Here is a 22477-nt window from a genome sequence, read left to right on the forward strand (position 1 = left end):
GGAAACGATGAGAGACTTTATTTTGGGGCGGGGGGGGTCCAAAATCACTGCAGATGGTGACTGCAGCCATGAAATTAAAAGATGCTTCCTCCTTGGAAGAAAAGTTATGACCAACCTAGACAGCATATTAAAAAGCAGAGATGTTACTTTGCCAACAAAGGTCCGTCTAGTCAAAGCTATGGTTTTTCCAGTAGTCATGTATGGATGTGAGAGTTGGACTATAAAGAAAGCTGAGCACCAAAGAATTGATGCTTTTGAACTGTGGTGTTGGAGAAGACTCTTGAGAGTTCCTTGGACAGCAAGGAGATCCAACCAGTCCATCCTAAAGGAAATCAGTCCTGAACATTCATTGGAAGGAATGATGCTAAAGGTGAAACTCCAATACTTTGGCTACCTAATGCGAACAACTGACTCATTTGAAAAGACCCTGATGCTGGGAAAGATTGAAGGTGGGAGGAGAAGGGGATGACAGACAATGAGATGGTTGGAAGGAATCATGGAGTCAACGGACATGAGTTTGAGTAAACTCCAGGAGTTGGTGATGGACAGGGAGGCCTGGTGTGCTGCAGTCCATGGGGTCGCAAAGAACTAGACACAACTGAGCAACTGAACTGAACTGATACCCATCTTTTTGTTCATAATGTTTTTAGCCACCTTTCCATTTAAAAATAAACTATTTCCCTAAATCCTAATTAAACTTAGAGATTGTGCCACATTATGATTCATTATGACCTGCCTCAAAGCAGGTATCAGATACTAAGAAAATTGCATGGTCATTTTATGTTTTCACCTAAAAAGCATATCTTTACATCTTTCAGTGCAAAACCTAGAATGTTCTATCACCACCCATGGATTAGGCAAAAGCAACTCCAGTCTATGGAGAGCCCTTGTCCAAGTAGCAGAAGACAGGACATGGCCTCTGCTCCTTCCTCTATGACCAACAGTCAAAGATTTCACTGCTGGCCTTTGTCCTGACTTTACCAACATGACTCATCTTAATCGTGTAAATGTGAACATGATTTTATATGAATTTTCATATTAGAGAAGTCTGCTCACTTAACATAAAGATCCATTTCAATCACAGGCTTTTTTTCCTTCTCAGAAATGATCAAGAAGAAATGTGGAAAATTATTTTTTGTTTTTTTGAATAGAAACTACCAACATTTTAACAAATTGATTTTTGCTGAAAATAAACATAATAAAGTAGTATTTTAAAACCTCAAAGTGAGGGATTTCCCTGCAACAAAATTTAGGATTATTTAGCTGTCTCCAAGAGGACAAATAAAACTGTGAACATAATGGTTGACTTATTGAGAAAGAAAAATATATTATACAAAGACCAGAAAACAGTGGAAGAGAAAGGTCTGTAATGGCTTGGCTGCTGAAGGACATTTCTACCCTCATGCCAGCACTAAGTGCTCTTCCCAATGAATAAACCATATGTCCATTTTTATATGCTTCCTTTCACTTAGATCCTGCTACTTCACAATATTCCCTTTGTCCCAGCCCCTGCCTCATCTTCAGCCACCCCCAGCCTGGCTCCCCCATCCCTCACTTCAGCTCCTTGGGCAACCAGTATTTGTGCCCTAGCTACCAATTTGAACATCTGCTACCTGAAAAAAAGAAAAATCACCTCATTGCCTAACATCCTCCAGGGCAAAAAGTTTGAAGGATTCAGCATCCTCAAAAAAACAGCCACAGAAGGACAAAAAAAGCAGCAGCAGCAGCATATCTTTTCCAGCTCAGTAAATTCTATCTATATAAAGATGAAATGAATAACACTTTTAAAAATTATTCACTGCAAGGAAATCCATGTTACCAACAACGTATTGTCTTTCTTTATGCATAGACTGAGACCCACACAGTTTATTTCATTTTTGCAAGTGTGTCTCTTTTTCAACATATTACCATATAGAAGAGATAGAGCATATACATAACTCCAGAGAACAAAATGCCAGTATTTCCTCTCTTTCTCTTGGATTTTTTTCCTCCTCTCTCTCTCTTTTTACATCCCAAAACACTTCCCCAGCTGAAAGATAAGAAAATATTTTCATTGAATTAAAGTGAGCCCTGTGTTAAAATAGCTTGCCTGAATCCAACCAGAGCTTCATTTCAACACTTGGTCAGCAGCCCTCCCTTATTCATTTCTTTCTATCAATGGCCTCATCTCCAACCTGAATTCTCATCACCATATACCTTTGCCCCCAAGCTTTTGCTAGTCCACTTCCTTGATATGTTTGCACTTAATTTGATTCCATCCTTCATGCTTTTTTCATTATTCTTAGTTCATCCACACCACATAAATTATCACTTTTGTTTTCAGTTCCCCTGTGCCCCCTTCACACCAATTCCAAATAAATACTTCTGATTCTCATCTATTTAATCCAAATTAATTCAGATTCCCTTTCCTCATTGCCCATCTCCACCTCTGCCTCCCCTCCTGTCTGTTTCTCTTTCTTATAGCGCCTACTTTTCCCTCCATGTTTGTCTCTGCAGAAGGTTTTACTGGCAAAATGCTTCTGGAGGGTGCAAAGTCATTGCTTCCTGTGTTGTTTTAGGAAAGCTGTGCTCTACATTACTGCCAGCTTCAATGGGTCAATGCCTGCATGTCCAACTTCATCCTCTATGACGAGTGGCTGTGCATCACCACCCCGACACTGAAATTACGGAAGTGAGGAAAGAAAAGCTTCTTGCTTTTTAGTGGGATTTAACTTTAAGTGATTTATTTCTAGTTTATATAAAGCTGTTTTTCTTTTTTTCCACAAAATCATCTTTAATCAATATCATCAGCAATAGTCAGGACTACAACCAACCCTATTACTCTCTTTAATGAGCTCTTACCATCTGCCAAGTAATTTACATATATTTGGGCTTCCCTGGTGGCTCAAGGTAAAGAATCTGCCTGCAATGCAGGAGACCTGGTTTCAATCCCTGGGTTGGGAAGATCCCCTGGAGGAAGAAATGGCAACCCATTCCAGTACTCCTGCCTAGAGAATTCCAAGGACAGGGGAGCCTAGCAGGCGACAGTCCATGGGATCCCAAAGAGCTGGGCACAACTGGGCGACTAACTTTCACTTTACATATATTTACTCATTTAATTTTCAAAACAATCTAGGAGGTAAATTATCCTTGTTTTACAGATGAGGAAACTGAGACTCAGGGAAGATGCATCAGGTATCCAGGTCATAAATCTAGGAAGTTGTAGAGCCAGAATTCAAACCTGAGTCTCCCTGATTGCAAAGCCCTGCTCTTAACTGCTCTGCAGTACTGCCTTTCCAATAATGCAAGGTGCCTTCTTGGATAAATTCCCCACAGGGAGGATTCTTTCCACTTTAATCCACTATAGAGCAAGTGGTTGCAGGTGCTGGGAAACATAATGAGCTCCACCTTGATAATCACTCTGAGTAGACAATGCCCAAAAAAAACAAACCACAGAAGATGCATCACTTCTCAGAGTTATCCTCCTAACACATCCATTAGAAAGAGGGGACAGGAAAAGGAAGCAAATGCTCTGGACTCACCCCCCAAAAAAGAATCTCTGCTTTCCCAGAGATGCCCAGCCTCCAAACTAGGCAGGACATAGCCTGTCTTCGTGTCAATAATTTTAAAAATGTGCTCATAATCATGAATTCCATACCCTCAACAAAGCTCAACCTTCTCGCCTCATCCTGCCTTCTCTGGTTTCCTGGGGGGAAGAGGAGATGAGTCACAGCTGAAGCCTGGGAGCACTGCAATGTCTTCTAGTTACTTTACTCACCGACTTGAGAAAGACAAATAAATAAAACTAACCTCCAGAACAATACCAGACAGGTGAAAAAAAGGAAAAGCTGACAGTAGCAAGAAGCTTTTGCCTTGAAGTATGTGGACTAGAGGACTCGAACTCAAACTCCAAAAGGAACCATGAGTGGGACTTGAACCTGAGCCACGGGTTCAAAAGTAACCTTAGGATAACTTTCCATGAAGCAAGCAAGGACCACAAGCAAAAGTCAGTTTGAAATGAGAGGAGAACATGCCTAAGTCTTATGCTGTGAGGAAACACTGTCCGCTATCATCCTCCCATGGGAATAACTTTGAAATTCAAGGTGGTGATGGTTTCTACACACACATTATACACTCCTATCTCAGGGAAGCTCCTCTGTTCTACACAAAGACATTTCCCAAAACCGCCTCCCCCAAGAACATTAGAGCTGAGAGGGGCCTCAAAAGCCAAATTGTTTGGTAGATGTAGAAAATGAGGCTACTAGTGAGGTACAGGGATGTGCTCAGGGTGACAAAGCTAGTTAGGGACAGCACTAGAACTAGAACCTAGGTTTCCCCATTTTCCAACCAATGATCCTTGCACTGCACACTTCTCTGGTGACATAGTCCTCAAGTCACCACAGAGCACCCGGAAGGCAAGCAGCAAGCCCAAGAAGAAGAACTCTCTCCAGACATATCTCCCAGCCTAGATCTAATCACCCATTTTTTCCCAGCAACACTCTGATTCTGCTACTTACACTTTCGGAGCTCTTCCCAGTTCAGTTGGTATTGTGCACGCAGATTGAAAAAACCATACTGGCAATATACTTTCAGGGACTCATTTAAAAACCACTAATGACAGTAATTGCTCCTACAATGCTAACCCCAAGAAGAGACACCAGCCCTAAGTTTCTGCCTCAAAGCAGAGGACAAAGACCAGATTCAAGGAAAATGCTAATCTCATTCTTTTCTTCACAAACCCCACTCTTCTAAATTATCCCATCACTCCCAAGATCAGTATGAGTCCTGGGAGTCACCACAGAAGTCCTGAGTAAACTATACAGTCCCTGCCGGTCCCCACCGCCCTTACCACACACATAGCAATGTAATCACTTTAGCAACTTCACAGTAACAAGCTCATTAAAAAGCAATTCTGCCATCTCTCTATAAAGCACGCGCCAGAGAACAATGCAAAAGAGGAGATGCCAATTAATTACAGAATGATCACATCTAATGAACTCTGAAACCCTCCTGCTGTTGGTGACTTTGATGAAAAATCAGGGATGCTGGAAAAAGAGTAAATAGGGACACCCTGGCTACCTTGTTCAATTGCAATTCTCTCCAAGGTAACGTCTCAGATTCCAGTGTTGATCAAAACCACCGAATCACACCGATAAAACAACGAAAAGTGTCAGGGAAGTGACAGGTGCATACATCACGTACGGCTGTGAGTCACACCACCAGAACCCCTGTTCAGGCATCCTCAGCAGTGTCTGATACTACACCAAGGCTGGCACTGCCCTCTGAAAGAATCTCCAAGCCAGCGAGTGACAAACCCATGTCTGGTGCCCAGGACACCTGGAGATCCTAAGGTTAATGGGTGAGTCACTCGGCTTCCCTCCCAGGCCTGCCTGCCTCTCTATACCTCCTTGTTGGCATGGATGCCACTTCTCGGAACAGAGAGAAGCCCTTCCCCCCACAAGGCTAAAGGACGAAAAAGAAGAAACCACGTGCGGCCAACTTGTACCACTACCTGTGTGAGTCCTCTGGTGGGCCTTTAAGTGGGAGCTTTTTGTATAAACTTTCCGGCACCCGTTAAACTGACAGCGATGAACCCTCTTCTTGTTTTCGGGGCACGCCTCAGCCCCTACCCCTCCTTGCTCACTGTCGCTGTGTCCACTCTTAACTGTCCCAGCTGCCGCCACGGCTGCCGCTGCTGTTGCCACCCCTCCCACCTTGACTGAGCCGAGCGCAGCCTTCTTGGCCACCAGTTTCAACGTCACTGTGCCGTCCACGGCTGAGAGAGTCTGTGAGGTTTTCACCAGATGGCGGCTGAGCTCAGGGGACGATGGGGGCGTTAATGAGGTCACTGCGTTGAGCTGGGCCTGGTTGACGGCTGTGTAGCTGTCTAGAGAAGAGCTGGTTGGCTGGAGGCTGAGGCAGGTCTCAGATAGCAACTTGTCCCGAGAGAGCAGAATGTCCACGGCCGAGCTCTTCTCGCAGATGGTCGCTTCCACGGGGAGCAGCAGGGGGTCTAAGCGCCGGAAGCTTTCCTCGATGCACGGGGGAGGAGAAGCACGGAGGAAACAGTCCAAGTCCTCACCGAAGGTCTCCGAGATCCTCCTGGGCTCCGTCTGCAGGTAGCGTTCCAATTCAAGGCATGTCTGCAGAGGGCAAGGAGGGAGGGAGAGAAACAGCCATCAGAAGCAAAGAACACCAGGGGACCACATGTTGACAGGCTGAGGAGCAATCTACAGGAAGGAACAGAGGATGTTTCCTGGCTCATATCTGAAATCTTCCTGGTGAAAGGTCTGACCTTGTTATTTTTCTCCCTGGACACTTCTGAAGGGTTCACAAGGGTCACATCATATGAGCTCAACTACTACAGTTAATGGGGAACTAGAAACCCAGAAGGGCTATCTCACACCATCAAGTTCCCTGAGAACATTCAATGTTAAAATGATCTCACATCCTACAATCCAATTCGGTAGGTGAGATGCTCTTAGCCTCCCTAGGAGCCCGTATGCAAGCAGGAAGCAAAGAAAATCAGATGAGGTTTTCATAGCAAGTAAGACTCCCCACAGTCCAACTTCATTTTTCAAACAGACTTTGGCAAATCACTAAGCACAATCATTACGTATTGCGAGGCAAGAAGCATGAGTCCCATTACAATAGTTTGACATCTGTCTACATGATAAAAATAAGTTCAAACACAGCTATTTGAATTGTTAAAGAAAAAGACACTAATCTATTTCAATATAAAGTTTTCACCTGGTAAAGAAGTGAGGCAAGAAAAACATAATCAGAAAAGTTCAGAGTTTCAACAAATCTTCATCCACGGTGCTCGTAAGTCTTTGTAAGATGGCAGAAGTGTTTTTATGGCAAAAATGGATATTTAAGTTTATAACCTGAAAGCTCTCCTCACTTAATCCTGCTCTTTCAGAATCTGGTAGAAAACCATAGTCCTAACTTATGTGTTTTGGAGAAGGCAATGGCATCCCACTCCAGTACTCTTGCCTGGAACATGGACAGAGGAGCCTGGTGGGCTGCAGTCCATGGGGTCGCTAAGAGTCGGACACGACTGAGCAACTTCACTTTCCCTTTTCACTTTCATGCATTGGAGAAGGAAATGGCAACCCATTCCAATATTCTTGCCTGGAGAATCCCAGGGATGGAGGAGCCTGGTGGGCTGCTGTCTATGGGGTCGCACAGAGTCGGCCACGACTAAAACGACTTAGCAGCAACTTATGTGTGCTAAGTTACTTCAGTTGTGTCTGACACTGTGTGACCCTATGGACAGTAGCCTGCCAGGCTCCTCTGTCTATGGGATTCTCCAGGCCAGAATACTGGAGTGGGGGGTCATGCCCTCCTCTAGGGGATCTTCCCAACCCAGGGATTGAACCCGTGTCTCTTATGTCTCCTGCACTGGCTGGCAGGTTCTTTACCACTAGTGCAACCTGGGAAGCCCAGTCCTAATTTATGCCATCAGTTCAACTTGTTGTAACTTCTGGGGCTTCAACAAAGAAACACTGCCGGCAAATTTAAAATCTGACTAGCTCCTAATTCTCTGGCTCTCTAGCACTTCTATGTTTTCAACTGGTGTTCTGATTCTAGGCTTTTATTCTGTTAAGAATATATTTTAATGATATACCTGGTTGTGTTGTATCTGTCAACGATTTTATTTTGGTGACATTTCAAAAGATTGGTTTTTAATCAGCCTTCTGGTAAAACTGCATTACTGAATAAGAAAAGCAGATTTTTAACGATGAATCACCTTTGGGTCTCACTGCTGATTTTTAATAGTATAAACTAATGAATGGTTCCAATCTTCATTCAATACTCATGTCACAAGTGTTCATTCAACTACTGTGTTCACAGCAAGGTGCAAGGCTTTCTGTGTTAGAGGATGACACAGTAACAGATCCACGTGACGTACATACAGAATAAACAACTGCAAGCTAAAATTTACATGAATTTACAAGCAAAGTGATACCAAATAATCTAACAATAAAGTATGCTGACAAGTTCTTAAAGGATGAGTGGACAATGAATTCTGTACTCTTATGTTATGGAGGTGTTAATCAAGGAAAGCTTATTGGAAAACTAAGCTTGATTCTATTTTGCTTATTGATTAAATAACAGCTCTTGCTGAGTAGCTTTCCACCACTTTATATCTAAAACCAATACTGCCACCTTCTCAGGTCTAGAAATTTCTCTTATCCTTATTTGTCCCTTTTCTGAATTCTATGTTTCAAAGTTTTTTTCCTTTCCTTTTTCCATCTCATTGCTAAAAATTATCATTTACTTCTTTCCAGTATTAAAACCCCCAGTCTCAGCCCCAGTCAATTCACTTCTGAATTATATTACCCCCAAAAAACCTCCCTTTAATCTTCCCTTCTCTTTTTAAACCATCACCTATCAAGAACAGTGTCTGGTACCCATCAGGCACATAATGTCTACCAACCAAAGATAAACCAACTATATACTATTATTTTTAATCATTCTATTCCACTCCACTGTACAAAAGCTACCTGCTGACCTTAATCTGGAATACGATGAAGCTAGATATGACCACTAATACATGTCTTCTAGAACATAACGCTCCTTTAGCTTTGTTCAAAGAGTAGAACCAGACCTTTGAGACACAAATATGTTCCAGGGGGAAGTCAGCTGAATCATGGGTTAGAAGAGGTCCTTGAGACAGGTCCTCGAGACAGGTCCTCACACACAGGAACTATTTCACAGTCACCAGTGTCTATCGATAGGGCTTTTGGATGTCATATCCTCTTATGTAGTTTTTAGCTCAAAGGTTCAAAAGTCACTAAGAAATTGTGATTGTTACTAACAGGAGGCTTAGATCTCTTCATATTCAAAGTTCTGAGGAACTGAGACATTCTAAATGCATTTACACACTCTTCAGGGAGGATACAAACTAACCTACCCAGTATGCCCTAGTTTGAATCCCAGAACACATGGATCATACTAATCATCTAAGGATGGAGATACTTCTCATCACTTAAATACGGGGAAATTTGGATCACTAAGAGAGGCTATCTCTTGCAATCCTAATACAAGGCATTCTATTCCATCTGAGAGCTATAAACCATGAGAACCCGTCAAAATATGCTGGATAGCCCTCTGAAATCATTATGGAATATTGTTGTCTTGAGAAATCTACTTCTTGTAATATCTGCTGGTAATGAAGCTTAGATAGAAAAGAAGATTTCGTCAACCAGAAACTCATCAGGAGTGCTGGAGAATAAAATGTTAAGGATGAGGAGTATTTATTTCATTGTTAGATTATTTCCAAGCAAAAGAGATAGTTTATCTCCCATATTTAAAAAAAATAATTACAAGAAGTCCCATAAGAAACACCTATGATGTTTAATTGGAATTTGTGGTTTCAGTATTTATTTAGAGATTTCAACACATATACACACAGAGATTTTTATAGTAACAAAGGTGTGTTTGCATGTATGTGTATACATGTATGTACTTCCTGGCTCTGTCAATCAGAAGAATCCACAAGCAAAGACACCGTAATAGTAGTTAGCACACTTGGCATCAAGATCTTGGTTTCTAAATATCATTATCCAATAAAGAGAACCTGGGAGGGAAAAGTTGATTGAAAGGCCTGAGGCAAAGAAAATAAAGATGAGTTTGGAATATCTTGTTGTACCATAAGGTAAAAAAGTGCTCATAAAGTGATGAGTGTATGTCAAAAAGACACATGAGCCAACTTGAAGGAGTTCTCAAAGCCCAAATCTAGGGAATTTGAGCAATAAAAATGAATAATGATAATAACAGATTCTAACCCATGGAATAAAATTAATATTCAAGAAATTCAGTGACATAAAAAAATGGTTGAATAAAAAAACGGAGACAGATCAGCTCCTCCTTATAGTAAAATGACAATTAATAAACATAAGTATTGATGGAAATAGAAGATCACTACTAGTCAAATAACAAAGAAACAATGACTTTCAGCAAGAATCACCAAAGGACGTTAAAATTAATAGATGAAGGTGTAATGAGAAACAAGATATTTGTCTAGTCTCAAAGTATCCCCTCCCAATAAGACATTTATTAATTATAAGGACAAAACATAATAATTTTATAGCAGAGAAACCTGGCATGCACCATCTTAACCATATGATGAAATTTAGCAGCATATTGATATCATATCCCACTGGTATGATAAGCTGAAAAGGGCACAACATTACTCTATGTCACTCTTGCCAAAAGTTCAATAACCTCAATCTTATCATGAGAAAACATCAGACCAATACAAACTGAGGGCCATTCTACAGAATACCTGGCCAGTATTCTTTAAAAGTACCAAGGTCATGAGGAGCAAAGATTGAGAAGCTGTCACATACTGGAGGAAACTAAGACGATCAGACAACCAAATGCAATAGGTCCCTGTCTGGATCCTGGATGAGAAAAAGAACAGGGGTGGGAAAACAATGTAATTCAAAGAAAGCGTATAGATTTAGTTCATGGTATTTTATCAGTGTCAATTTCTTATTCGGATATCTGTACTACGGTTATGTAATACTAAGGTAAGCTAGGAATATGTATACAGCAACTCTATGTACAATTTTTGCAACTTCTGTAAATGTAAATAATTTCAAATGAGAGAGAAAAAGGAAATACCGACTGGCAAACCAGGAGTGTCTCCAGATTGCAAATTTTGATACAGAGTTTGAATGTCTGTTTTTCTATCAGAACCAGAGATTTGCATGCATGCATGTGTGCATGCTGTCGCTTCAGCAGCGTTCAACTCTTTGAAACCCTGTGGACCATAGTCCATCAGGGTCCTCTGTCCATGGGACTCTCCAGGCAAGAATACTGGAGTGGGGATGCCATGCCCTCCTCCAGAGGACTTGTACTACAGTTATGTAATATCAAAGTAAATTGGGAATATGTATATAGGAATTCTATGTACAATTTTTTCAACTTCTGTTAAGTCTAAATTATTTCAAATGAGAAAGAAAGAAAAAAAGAAATACCCATCAGCAAACTAGGAACATCTCCAGATTGTCAATTTTGATATAATGTGAATACTTGTTTTTCTACCAGACACAGAGATTTACTCTGTCCCAAAGACACTCTAGCCAGCAAACTCCAAACTGGAGTCAGCAGATGTCAATTTAACGACATAAATCATGGCTGTCTGGTACCTCACCTTGGAGAAATGAGGCTTTGCTCAGCCTGAGCTTACAGTACAGCTAAAGACTTGAGACACTGTAGCAGCCTCCACCATCTCAAAAATCTACTACCGTCAGCAGTGAGAAGGAAAGGTGCCCAAGTGCAAAGCGACTTTCTTATTATTTATGAGTCACAAATGAGTCACTAATATCTTGATTTCAAAATGTATGGCTTCTTTGAGTTTTCTAACAAATATCACCTGAATTTGGCTTTGAACTGATCACTCTGAAATATTTTAATATGCTCTCTCCATTCTCTTCATAGCCCTCTTGTTGAAACATGCTTATTAAAAACCATCATCCAAGACCCATTGTTATTAGTGCTATTCGCTCAGTCATGTCTGACTCTTTGTGGTCCCAAAGACTGTAGCTGGCCAGCCTCCTCTGTCCATGGAATTCTCTAGGCAAGAATACTGGATAGAACCTGGGTCACCCGCCTTGCAAGTGGATTCTTTACCATCTGAGCCACCAAAGAAGCCCCAATCCAAGACCTAGTCTCTAAAAAAGAAAAAAAATGCAAATCTATTACTGCCATATCTGCAACTTCTATGATAGGATCCCAAGGCATAAGTTGATAGAAAACAAGATAATCCAAGTCTTGCAGCACAAATTCAGTTCACCAAAATCTCCCTGCGGTAGTTACTTTCATAGGATCAAGAAGTATGCAAGAAACTTGTCATATGCAGGCAAGATGATGCCAAGGTTACCAAACAGCTCTTTTTCAACCAGTCCTTATCTCACCATAATTTACACGAAACTTGCCAGGGAAGACTACAAACATCTCCAGGCACTTTTGCCATCTCTCCTAAAGGGTTTTCCTCACCTATTTTTCCTCTCATTAACTTTCCCTCATGCCCATATACTTGATTTTCCCCCCAACTAATTATCCTTTCATTCAAAGTTCAACATAAAGTCTATCTCTTTAAGGAGCCTGGTCTAGGAAATGTTAAGAAAATATGCTGGCTGTAAAGTGCTTAAAAACATTCCTCTTCAATCCTGGACAATTAAATAGTATCTCCAAAATGAATCAAAGGGGCCACAAATTGGTGACATGTCTGGTTTATTAAGATTTATGATCTCCTTAAAAGCAATAATCATATTGTTTAAATCACTTAAGCCTCAAACAATATAAATAATCTTTTAGAGCTAAAAACTACCTTTGTTATCTCAGATGGGAGATATATCTAAGTATTTGAAGTGGTGTAGAGTTGTTAAGAACTTTCTAAAAATTAAGCTGACCTCACAACCCCCATCCATCACCACCACTGTAAATATTTCTGTGTCTTTTAATTAGAACATAAGACAAAGTCAGTGGTCCAATATTCTTGGCACCGCTCAATAGCTGTGTCATTAGGAATATTTATTTGTAGTCTTTGTACTTTTACTCAAGTATCCACACATACTTGAGTTAGTGAGTAAAAAAGAAATAAAAGAAATTGCATTTTGCTAATGATTTCTTTCTGGAAACATACAGTCATCAAAATAAAATGCTACCTACTACTACCTATGTTTATAATCAATCATCAGTCATTTGTGTTCCTGTTAACCATCTGCCCTTCATTCCATGAATCCCACTTACTTCATTCATCTAAAATACAAACAGATAAAACAATCTGGGGAAAGAATATAGATGCAAAAATATGGCGAGACACAGCATTCTCCTTTGCGGAAACTTGCAAAGTCATGCTTCTTCTGAGATCAGACCTTGACCTGCTGATGTTGATGGTTATGATGATGACGATGCTTCTAGGAAGAAAGGGGTAAACTCTGGTTCTCAGAAAGAATGCTCACCCAGGTAACTGCACACACAAGTGAACTGTACTTGGCTGCCCGTGCGAGTCCCTCCCTGTGATATTTGTTATGTGTGGCTTTGTCACATGCTATTAACCGTGGTGCCACAGTCCCCAAAGAATCTGAAGTGTAGAAACAGGGAGAAGAACCTCTTACCTTTCTCCTGGGAGTATCCCAAAGCTTAATTACTTTTCTGTGATTTGAAATCGTCACACACATCCCAGAATGGAAATTCAAAGTGCCACAAAACAAGCGACTTGTAGTAGGGTAATCTGGCCTTCTTCTATAAAGCAATCTCTTAAAATACTCATTCTTTCTAACATATTATTAGCTATGCTCACACTTTACACTTTTTAGCAAAATCTTTATTCTTCTAACTCCTACAGCCAACTTGAAAACTTTATAGGATTGCAAAGTTGATATTTATGGGAACTTTGTGATTTCTTTTTTCCCTTCAAAGGATGATATGATGTAATGGTTCTGTCATATTTCTAGTCTTTTAAAATTAGGTCAGAGTTTAGAAAAGGAAGTGGAAAGCATGGCCAGAGAGTTCTGGTACCATTTTTCTCAGGAACTAGAAAGGGGAAAGGAAGCACCATGATTGATAAGCTCAGTAAGCATATAGGAGAACCTTACAAAACAAGCACCTCAACTCTTTGCCCATCTTCCTGGGTTTCAACATTTCAAAGCATGTTTGAGGAGAAGAAGGTAACACTGAACCTAACTGATGGCAGGCAGGATGCATGAACCAGTGACAAGAATTAACCTTGTAAGATCTAGAAAGTGATGTCTCTGATGATTTTAAACCAACATCCACTTTTTCTTGACTTCCACTGGGGGAAAACATTAGAGTGGAAGGTTAGGGGAGAAAAAATTCTATCTAGATATTGTGGGTAAGCAAGTATATGGTTTAAGTGAAAATCTCTTACTGCATTTTTCAGTTATTAGGTTAAAAAAAAAAAAGAACCCACATCAATAGCACACCCCAGAGGTACAACAGAATTACGCATCACTACCAGAACTGCTGAACTCCACAAAATAACCACAGTACTAAAATCACTGTAACATCGCATTCCTTTCCACTGTTTCTCACATCAACTGGTTGCTGGAGCTGAAACCAAATTAAATATTTCCCTCTAGTAATTTGTACACTCTGAGAGACAGTACTATGAAAATTAATTGAATTCTAAACAAACATCAAAGTTGGGAAATTTCTACCAAAACCTCTTCAGTGTTTCTCCTCCCCAAACTATTTTCAACATACAAAAAAAGTATTTATTGTATGTTTTTCAATGGGGAGTCTGGGGAGAAAGGAGACCAGATTAAAGGCTTGGGGAGAGGGTGATGTCTTTGAAATAAACAGCCTCAAATACTCGTTTCATCTCCCAAGGATGTCTTAGTTGTGGTACATTAAAAAAAAAAAAAAAAAACACCTCAACATAAATCCAAATTAATTGTTAAGGCGAGTTTTAAAGTCACATAACCTAGGCAGAGTTGGGATCCAGGTCTTACGCTCCTTGAAGGAAGGCTCCCCACACCTCCAACAACTTAGAATAGCACTTTCTTCCTTCAGTGTCTGTAATCCTTAAAATTAAGTGTCCACTAGGGAGAAGGCAATGGCACCCCACTCCAGTCCTCTTGCCTGGAAAATCCCATGGATGGAGGAGCCTGGTGGGCTGCAGTCCATGGGGTCGCTAAGAGTCGGACACGACTGAGCGACTTCGCTTTCACTTTTCACTTTGATGCATTGGAGAAGGAAATGGCAATCCACTCCAGTATTCTTGCCTGGAGAATCCCAGGGACGGGGGAGCCTGGTGGCTGCCATCTATGGGGTCACACAGAGTTGGACACGACTGAAGTGACTTAGCATAGCATAGCATAGCATAGGGATAAGGAGGTACATGCATAAGAAGTCTTCCTATCTTGGCTCAGGGTTGTTTTTCCACACATTACTTTTCAGAACACACCAATTAGAAGTCTATCACTCTGGCTTCCATCCACAATTACTGCAACTACCCTCCATCAGCCCTTTAGGAGAGGCACTCGCTATTACTTGGCCACTGAATTAAAACTAAATTCAACTTACAAGTGGTAGATAGACACCACTGCTCATCACAGCTAGATCACTGAAGATGCTTGGGTCCGCTATCAACATACTTCCCAAAGAAGCCTCAATTTAGCTTGACACACACTGGAGGAAATCCCATTTGTTACTTTATAGCTTGAAAAGAAGCTTCATTAGATGTCTCTGCTTCAGTCATCACACTTTCATGGACAAAATAAAATTCATGCCTTAATAATAGTCAATTAAAAATCATCCTCCATTAGAGCAAAGACCTAGCTCTGGGCTGAGTGTGTGGATTAAGAAAGACAAAACTGCAGAAGAGATACCCCTAAAGGAAAAGCCCATCCCCATGTAGGGGAGTGCCAACAGTCCTTGCTTTAAGTCCTGTCCCAGCAACTCACAAGAGCCCACGGACCTGGGAGAAGGCATGCTGTCCAAGGAGTGATGCTTCCTGGGAACAACAGTGATCCTGACAGTTGCTCAGCTTCACCATTAATTTTCCATAAAGAGCAGTTTTTGCAACGAGCGCTTGTGTCAGGAGGGGCCTGATGCTTCAAAAACCTGTAATTATTCTTGGCTCCCCACCCCCCACAGCCTCTGCACCTGCGTCAGTTCAAGGCACCAGCTGGCCATGTCTTGCCTCCTGCCTCTTAAAGGGGTGGGTTGGGGCTGAGGGGCGGGGTGGGCAGGGGAGCCTTCATTGAAAACCCAGACTCACATTACTTGCCTCTTCTTCCAAAATGCAAAAACAAAACAAAAATGTTTCAACTCACCAATCTCATCCCTTCCCCCAACGGGTCTTGCCAAAAGAAACAAATAAACATTAATTGGCTAGAGAGCCTTCATTCAAACCAAGATTGCTGAAAAACACAGTAACAGAGAAAGGTCTGACAAGGGGTTATTAATGCTGTTTCACAACTGCGCTCTTACTCACTCCCCCACTCACTCCTGTGAACTCTGCACACACATGCACACACCCTCCCCAAACTCCCCGGGCCCCTCTGCACTGAGTGGCCAAGATGGGAACATGCCGAACCCATGACATCATCTCCCCTTCCTCTCCCAAATCACTTGCACAGGCTGACTCAGGCTACTGGGATTTTTTTTTTTCTTTAAAGCAAACTCATTTTATGGACTCCCTTCTGGACAATTGTTATATCCTCCTCAGTCGGGTAAATTAAATATATCCTTTCTCTACCTCCCATAAAAATTACATATACATATATGATTGCTTCTTTTTACCCTGAAGCACAGTTGCCCATGTGTACAATGTACACACACATACACATACCCAGTCAAAGCTTGAATTTCCCAAGAACAACAGGTTCAGTTCTCATCAGGGCCCTCAGTGGTAGATGCAATTTAGTGATTGGTGATCACAGAGGATATTTTCAAAACCAAGAGAGTTTTCAACAACTTCCACTGTGGAATGTTAAAGGTGGAGGTACTAAGGAATGTTTGTTCTGCTCCTCAGACTGCAAAGTGACAAGCAAAAACATAATGAAAACCAAGCCCTGAGCTGCTTTTCCTGACACAGAAGGTTGTACACTGACTTCATTTGAGGTACTTGGAATCCACTTCTCAAAATATTTCAGGTGGCAGCAGGGGTGTACCACGGGGCTGCTCACCCCAGTTAAAGAAACTGGCCCTGTGTGCTCTGAAAGGCAGAAGAGAAGGGATGAAGAGTCGGCCCTGGAGAGAGACTGCCAAGGGCCAATATCAGGCTGCACTACTTACTAGCTCAACTCACTGCTGGGCAAGTTACTCGACCCCTCTGCCTCGCTTTCCTCATCTGTAAAATGAGATAACAGAAAAACCTACAGCACAGAAGTGCGTGCGAGTTCCATCCCTCTCAAGTGCTGAGTACCTAGAACAGGGCCTGAAACACACACTCTCTAGCCAGTATAATGTGTTCTTTTTATTACATGTCTAAGAACATTGAGGGCATGAAAGGGAAAATAAAAACAGCAAATAATTATCCAGGTAAAGCAACGCTGTTGAGTAGGAAAGATTAAGTGATCTACCTCATGGGGCTGTTTTCTCACCTACCAGGTGAACGGATGGGGGGTCTTAGGAACCTACTCATCTGGCGGTTCCAAGATGCCATGAAATAGTGGTAAAAGGGTAAAAGTGGTGAAAGGTGGGAATGGCTCATTGAGAACAGGTTCGAAGGAAGAGACACGTGGCTCTGCTGCCCAAGAGGCTGGTGAAAGGAAGGAGGCTGAGAACCCAGAAAAAAGGCGGTCTTTGGCCTCTTCACAGGGGACTCAGGAAGCTTATGACACTCTCTAACCCATGTTTCCAGATACTGTGAAACTAATCCTCTGCTTCACCGTGGGTATTGGCCTCACTAGCATTTAATCTTCACTAGAATGTGGATTCCTCAGATACCTGGACTTGTTTTTCTCTCATGGTCCGTTTGTCTTGTTGAATGAATGAATGAGTCAATGAATAAATGAATGAAGCAACTTTCAAACAATTCCATCAAAATGTCAACATATTTGAGCACAATTCTTGTCAGGTAGGGGTCCAAGAGTATGATAAAAGCCAAAATTCTTCCTCCTTCACCAAAAGAACATCAGAAAAAGTATGCATGCATATATAATCAGCAACAGTCCTTGTAGGATTCCACACTATTTTAATAATTAAATTCTTCATTAAAAAAGTAAAGTTTTAAATGCTTACTCTCTGGGATACACCCAGCATTCCTAAATGAGAGGCATATTTAGATTCCTAAAAGGCCATAGCGCAGCCCTGTGTAGGAAGTAAAAGTCATTTCGTCATCTCAGAGAATGTTCCTCTTCCTTTGGCCACTTCATCTTTTCTCTTCTGGCCTCCGGAAACCACCAGGAAGAGACGCCAGAAAAACACAAGTGGACAAGCTGCTATGTCCAATTTTCATTTTTTGTTGGTAAAAGGGCCTGGTCTGGGAATCAGGTTCAATGTCTCCCTTTCTGATGCTGCCTCTCCCCTTCCCACTAAACTACTAACCTGGAGCAGAGAGTTCATTTCCTTCTCTGCAAAATGAGTGAACCATCCTCGCAAAGACTCCTTCCAGCTCAAATTCTTGCTGACAATCCTAGCCAGCCATCACATTTACTTACTTGCCATGGCCAATCAGGTCCTACGTGAACTTGTCTTGCCTTCCTCACCTCTTACCCTTCTCCCATGCACACAAACACACCAAGTTCAGAGCCGCAGTGCCTGCTGTTACCTGCTTTCTTTTAACCTATGATGTTCTGGTTTAACTGCCACCTATTCAGAGTCCTTTGATCTGCCTAAATAACTCAAACATCCTATTCATTCTCTATTAGACTACCTTGTTTTATTTGCTTTTCAGTTACTTGCCAAGCCCTGGAAAGATCCAAATTGTTTGTTTTCATGTTTACTGTCTATCTTCCCTACTATTAAGGAAGTTCCAGCAGAGTAGGGACCTCCAGCTTATGTGCCAGTGAATCTCCACACTCAGCACAGGGCTTGGAAAAGCCATCTACACATACTAGTTTAATGGGTAAAGGAATCAAGGAAGCCATTAGTCAATGCCGAGTTCTACAGAGAATGATAGCTGGTCTCTCTAGCCAAGAAATCTATTCTAAAAGGTGTACCTTACGAAGTCAAAGGGCTCCATCAACATTTCTCCTCCATTCACACATCAGCACCGAGAAAGCATGTGCTGATGATTCATTCTCATCGGACTGAGCAGAATGGAGTCTCTGCTCAAGACAAAGGGATCAGTCTTGGGTCCTCACACTTGCCCATTTCCAACAGATGCAAGGAGGGCATTTCTTCTCAGAAGTCGGTATTGCATCATGTGTTCAGGGTGTCACTCAGATGAGCAAACCCACCCTCTCCTGGCTTTCCGCACCAGGAGCTTGTTAACTGGTGCCCTGAGGGAACAGACTAAGGGTAGAGGCTCAAGCCTCTTATATCATTTATTCCCATTTCTACACCCAAAAGGGCCTCCCTGGGAAAGGCAACTCTGGTCACTGGTCTCTGCAGCCCTTGAGGGTCACAACCATTTGGTCCCCAGTGTGGGTCTCCCCATATTCACTGGTCTTTCCATGAAAGAGTGCATTTCAATTTCACAGGCAGCGAGGATCCTGTTTTTTGTCATCTTAAATAGCCTCACACTCCACTTACATAGGTGAGGTCCTGGGAAATTCCTATTTTGGCCTCTTCTGGTGACTTTCCCATAAATTCCTAAACACAAAACGTTTCGTTCCTCTCCATTCCCTTTAAGAATTTTACATAAAAAGATATCTCTACTGAGAGATGCTATTTATTTCAGGATCATTATCTCAGAGATACAGAGCTCTCAAATACTGAACCTGGAAGTAAGCCAAAATCCAATTAAGAGGGTATGGCGTTTGAACTAGGCAAGAGCTAAGGGTGAAAATACTGAATATAAGCTGTACAGGGTCCCAGTGTATGTGAGCGTGTGCACGTGTCACTGACAATGCAATGCAGATTCTTTTTCATGTCTTTCAGATGCTTTTCCCTAAACTCATTGTTGTTTCCAGAATCCCAGAGCCAGTCCCTTTCTTGTTTATTATGTTAGGCAATAGGAAGCTTTCAATGATGGCTGGGAACAGGTGAGGGAGAAAGGAAGAGATGGTTTTCCATCATGTAAAGAAAAGAAAAACTGTGCCCAGCCCATTTCTGAACCACAATCCAATGTTGCAGATTTCAAATTAACAATTCAACCCAACTTGACAGGGAAGAATCAAGTGTTGAGGCCCTGAAGTTTGGTTTCCAGTAGCTCTGGCATCTCATTCAACCCTAAGTGGCTCGCCCGGTACGGCATGACATGCACTTTCAGGCGCACCAGTCTTCTCACTGAAGAAGAGACACTAATTTGAATCATCACTGCCATCCCCTCTCCTCTTTGTTCCTGTCTGAACCAATTTCCATACAGTTTCAAAGAAATCATCAGCCCATGCAAAGGGGAAGTCCCAATGGAACAAGAACTACATTAGCAGCATAAGGGGGAAAATCTAATTTCCAATCCAGTTGCTTTGTTGTTTCAACCTCCAAGGAAGGTTGCTACATATGCACAACATAAATTAAGTTTTAAAACGCCACCGTGATTTAAAATTAATAAAAACTCTCATGGGGAAAAGGTGGTTTTTGGTACAAATCTCCTTACACAATTGAAGGTCAACTCCACCAGAGCTTGTGGGTGGTCTCGGTCTTTGAGATCTCAATCATATCAGCGAGCAAAATATTTCAAAATGCATATATTCACTGACATCAATGCACATACTTTTAAATAGTTTATGGTGGATGAAATCTCAGTGTAGGGTGGTATCCACATTAAAAATTCTTAAACTACCTTGTTGACAGACCTCACTGAGATGTATTTTAATGCTTCAAATTAAGGATTCCATTTTGGCATGACAGGATATGCCAATGAGATTTCCTAGTGCCCTGCTTACTGGGATAAAACTCATGGCAAGACACCAGTGTGACTACATCATTAATTAACCTGAACCACATACCGGAACATTGCTGCTAATAAAACTCCCCTATAAAGAAAACATGTTTTCTCAACTGAGAATCCTGGAATGTGGGCCCCAGCAGAGCCACAGCCTTAATTAAGGAGATATTCTGATGTTGTGTCTATATTTGCACTTGTCATAAAATTTGGTCATGTTTGGCTTGCTCTTCAACAAATTGAGATCTTGAATGTGCTTTTTGGAAAAAGAAAATAAAAATGACATCTACACCATCAGGATTTGCAAACAACTATATGAAAGAAAGGATTACTTTTGCTGAGGCAGGGATGTACTATCTATGTCGTTCTTGAAAACACACTCTGAGCTCTGAAACCACGATTCACTGAATCAGAGATCCACAGAACCCCTCCATTTTCTCTAGAAAACAGGCTGACAGAATCAGGAACAAATCATAAATATAGCAGCCAGGTGAAACTGGGACTTTTCCAATCCAATCCGTATGAAATGACATATAACTTCTTTATAGAGAACTGTTTTGTGCAAAGCTTCTGAAAATGGTTGTCAATGTTTTCATGTAACCTTAAAGTCCTCCTATGAGTCTAACTAGACAACAAGGATTAAAATTCCCTTCCTATTAACGGGGAAGCCTTTCTGGTAAAGAAAAATGGGTTTTCCATACTTCTATAGCCGTACTACCAACAAAACCAGAAACAGAACCAAAGGATTCTTGGGCTTTTCCCTTAGGCTCTTTTTCTGGTCCAACTCTGAACCTTCTATCATGATCTCAAAACATAGAAAGTTCAACAAACCATCTGCAGTAAGCTTGAAGGAACAGATTCCTGACAAAGGCTCAGGATCTTCCCAAATTGTAAGCACAATACCCAAATTTCATTCCACAAGCTTTTCAAATATTTGTGTAATTTCTGTGTAATTTCTCCTGGTAAGAAGGAAACAAGAAGTCTTAGTTTTGACGACACCCTTTATTAGGAAATTTCTGAGTTTTCTCTGGCTGTTCCAAACCTTGGTTGGATTGTTAAAAGTAATTAGAATTTTAGTCATTGCAATTTATCAACATCAAGTGTCATCAATGAAACAGAAAGAAATGGAATCAGTATCATTAAGATCTGAACTAAGAAAATTTATAATTATGGTTTACTAAGAACCTAATTTTATTTTTTATTGGATTAATGATAAATATATGGAAACTATAAGTGATTCATTTTTTTAAAAGGGGTAGTTGAACCTGCCATTCAACATCTTTTTAAAAATTTTCCTAGTTTTAATAAACATAAAAATGCATATTTGACCAAACCAGATTCAACATCCCTCTCAACCAGTGCCCTTCAGAATACTCAAGCTATTTTCAACACCAGTACTATCAATCACTCATTTCTTTTGTTTAAGATTCAAATAAAAAATGCAGCCTGAAAAAGGACATAGAAGGAATAGAAGCAGCAAGAAGAGGAAAAATAGCAGCAAGCGAAACAGATGAACAGCAAGCATTTCACTCCTGTGTAAAAACCCTGGATGCCAATACCTCTTCTCAGGTGACACACCTCTAACCAAGGAGATCCATCAAACTTTGGGCAGCAAATCAACTCAAGGGTAAAAGAGACACTTGGCCTTGCTCCCTACATGGAAACTAAACCTTAATTTTAAAGTGCTTTTGTCTATAATCATTTGGTAGTCAGCTAAGAAGAAAGATGGCTGGCATTATTGTGATTCAGAAAGGTGTGGTTGTGGAAGACCATCTTTATTAAAAAATCAAGGAATTAAGCATCTTATTGGGATGGGCACCTAATCAATCTTGGATATCAAAACCTTTCCACTTTGGGACTTTTTACAGATATCAAAGGCAATGTGGGGTCACAGAGAGAACACAGACTGGAGTCAGGAGGACTTTAACCAGCTCCTCCCGTGTAATTAGCTTTGCGGCCTTCTTCAAGTCACCTCCTGTTTGGTCCTTGCTTTCTCATGGCCAAATCTTGCTTGTCTAA

At 41.2% G+C, this 22477-nt stretch overlaps 1 protein-coding gene across 4 annotated transcripts in view; it reads right to left on the bottom strand.

Annotated features, from left to right (window-relative positions):
- The window catches only part of KLF7 (KLF transcription factor 7), a 105028-nt gene that overhangs the window by 57484 nt on the left and 25067 nt on the right, over positions 1–22477 (bottom strand). For 2 of the 4 annotated variants that reach the window (XM_024976507.2, NM_001192919.1), the window contains one exon: positions 5492–6122. In XM_024976507.2, coding sequence (XP_024832275.1) covers positions 5492–6122 — 631 coding nt within the window. Of the gene's footprint in view, positions 1–5488; positions 6123–22477 lie in introns of all 4 variants that reach the window. The other 2 variants (XM_005202750.5, XM_059875828.1) reach the window with 1 other exon arrangement.

This window comes from Bos taurus, chromosome 2 (genome assembly GCF_002263795.3).
Source record: "Bos taurus isolate L1 Dominette 01449 registration number 42190680 breed Hereford chromosome 2, ARS-UCD2.0, whole genome shotgun sequence".
Taxonomy (NCBI): domain Eukaryota; kingdom Metazoa; phylum Chordata; class Mammalia; order Artiodactyla; family Bovidae; genus Bos; species Bos taurus.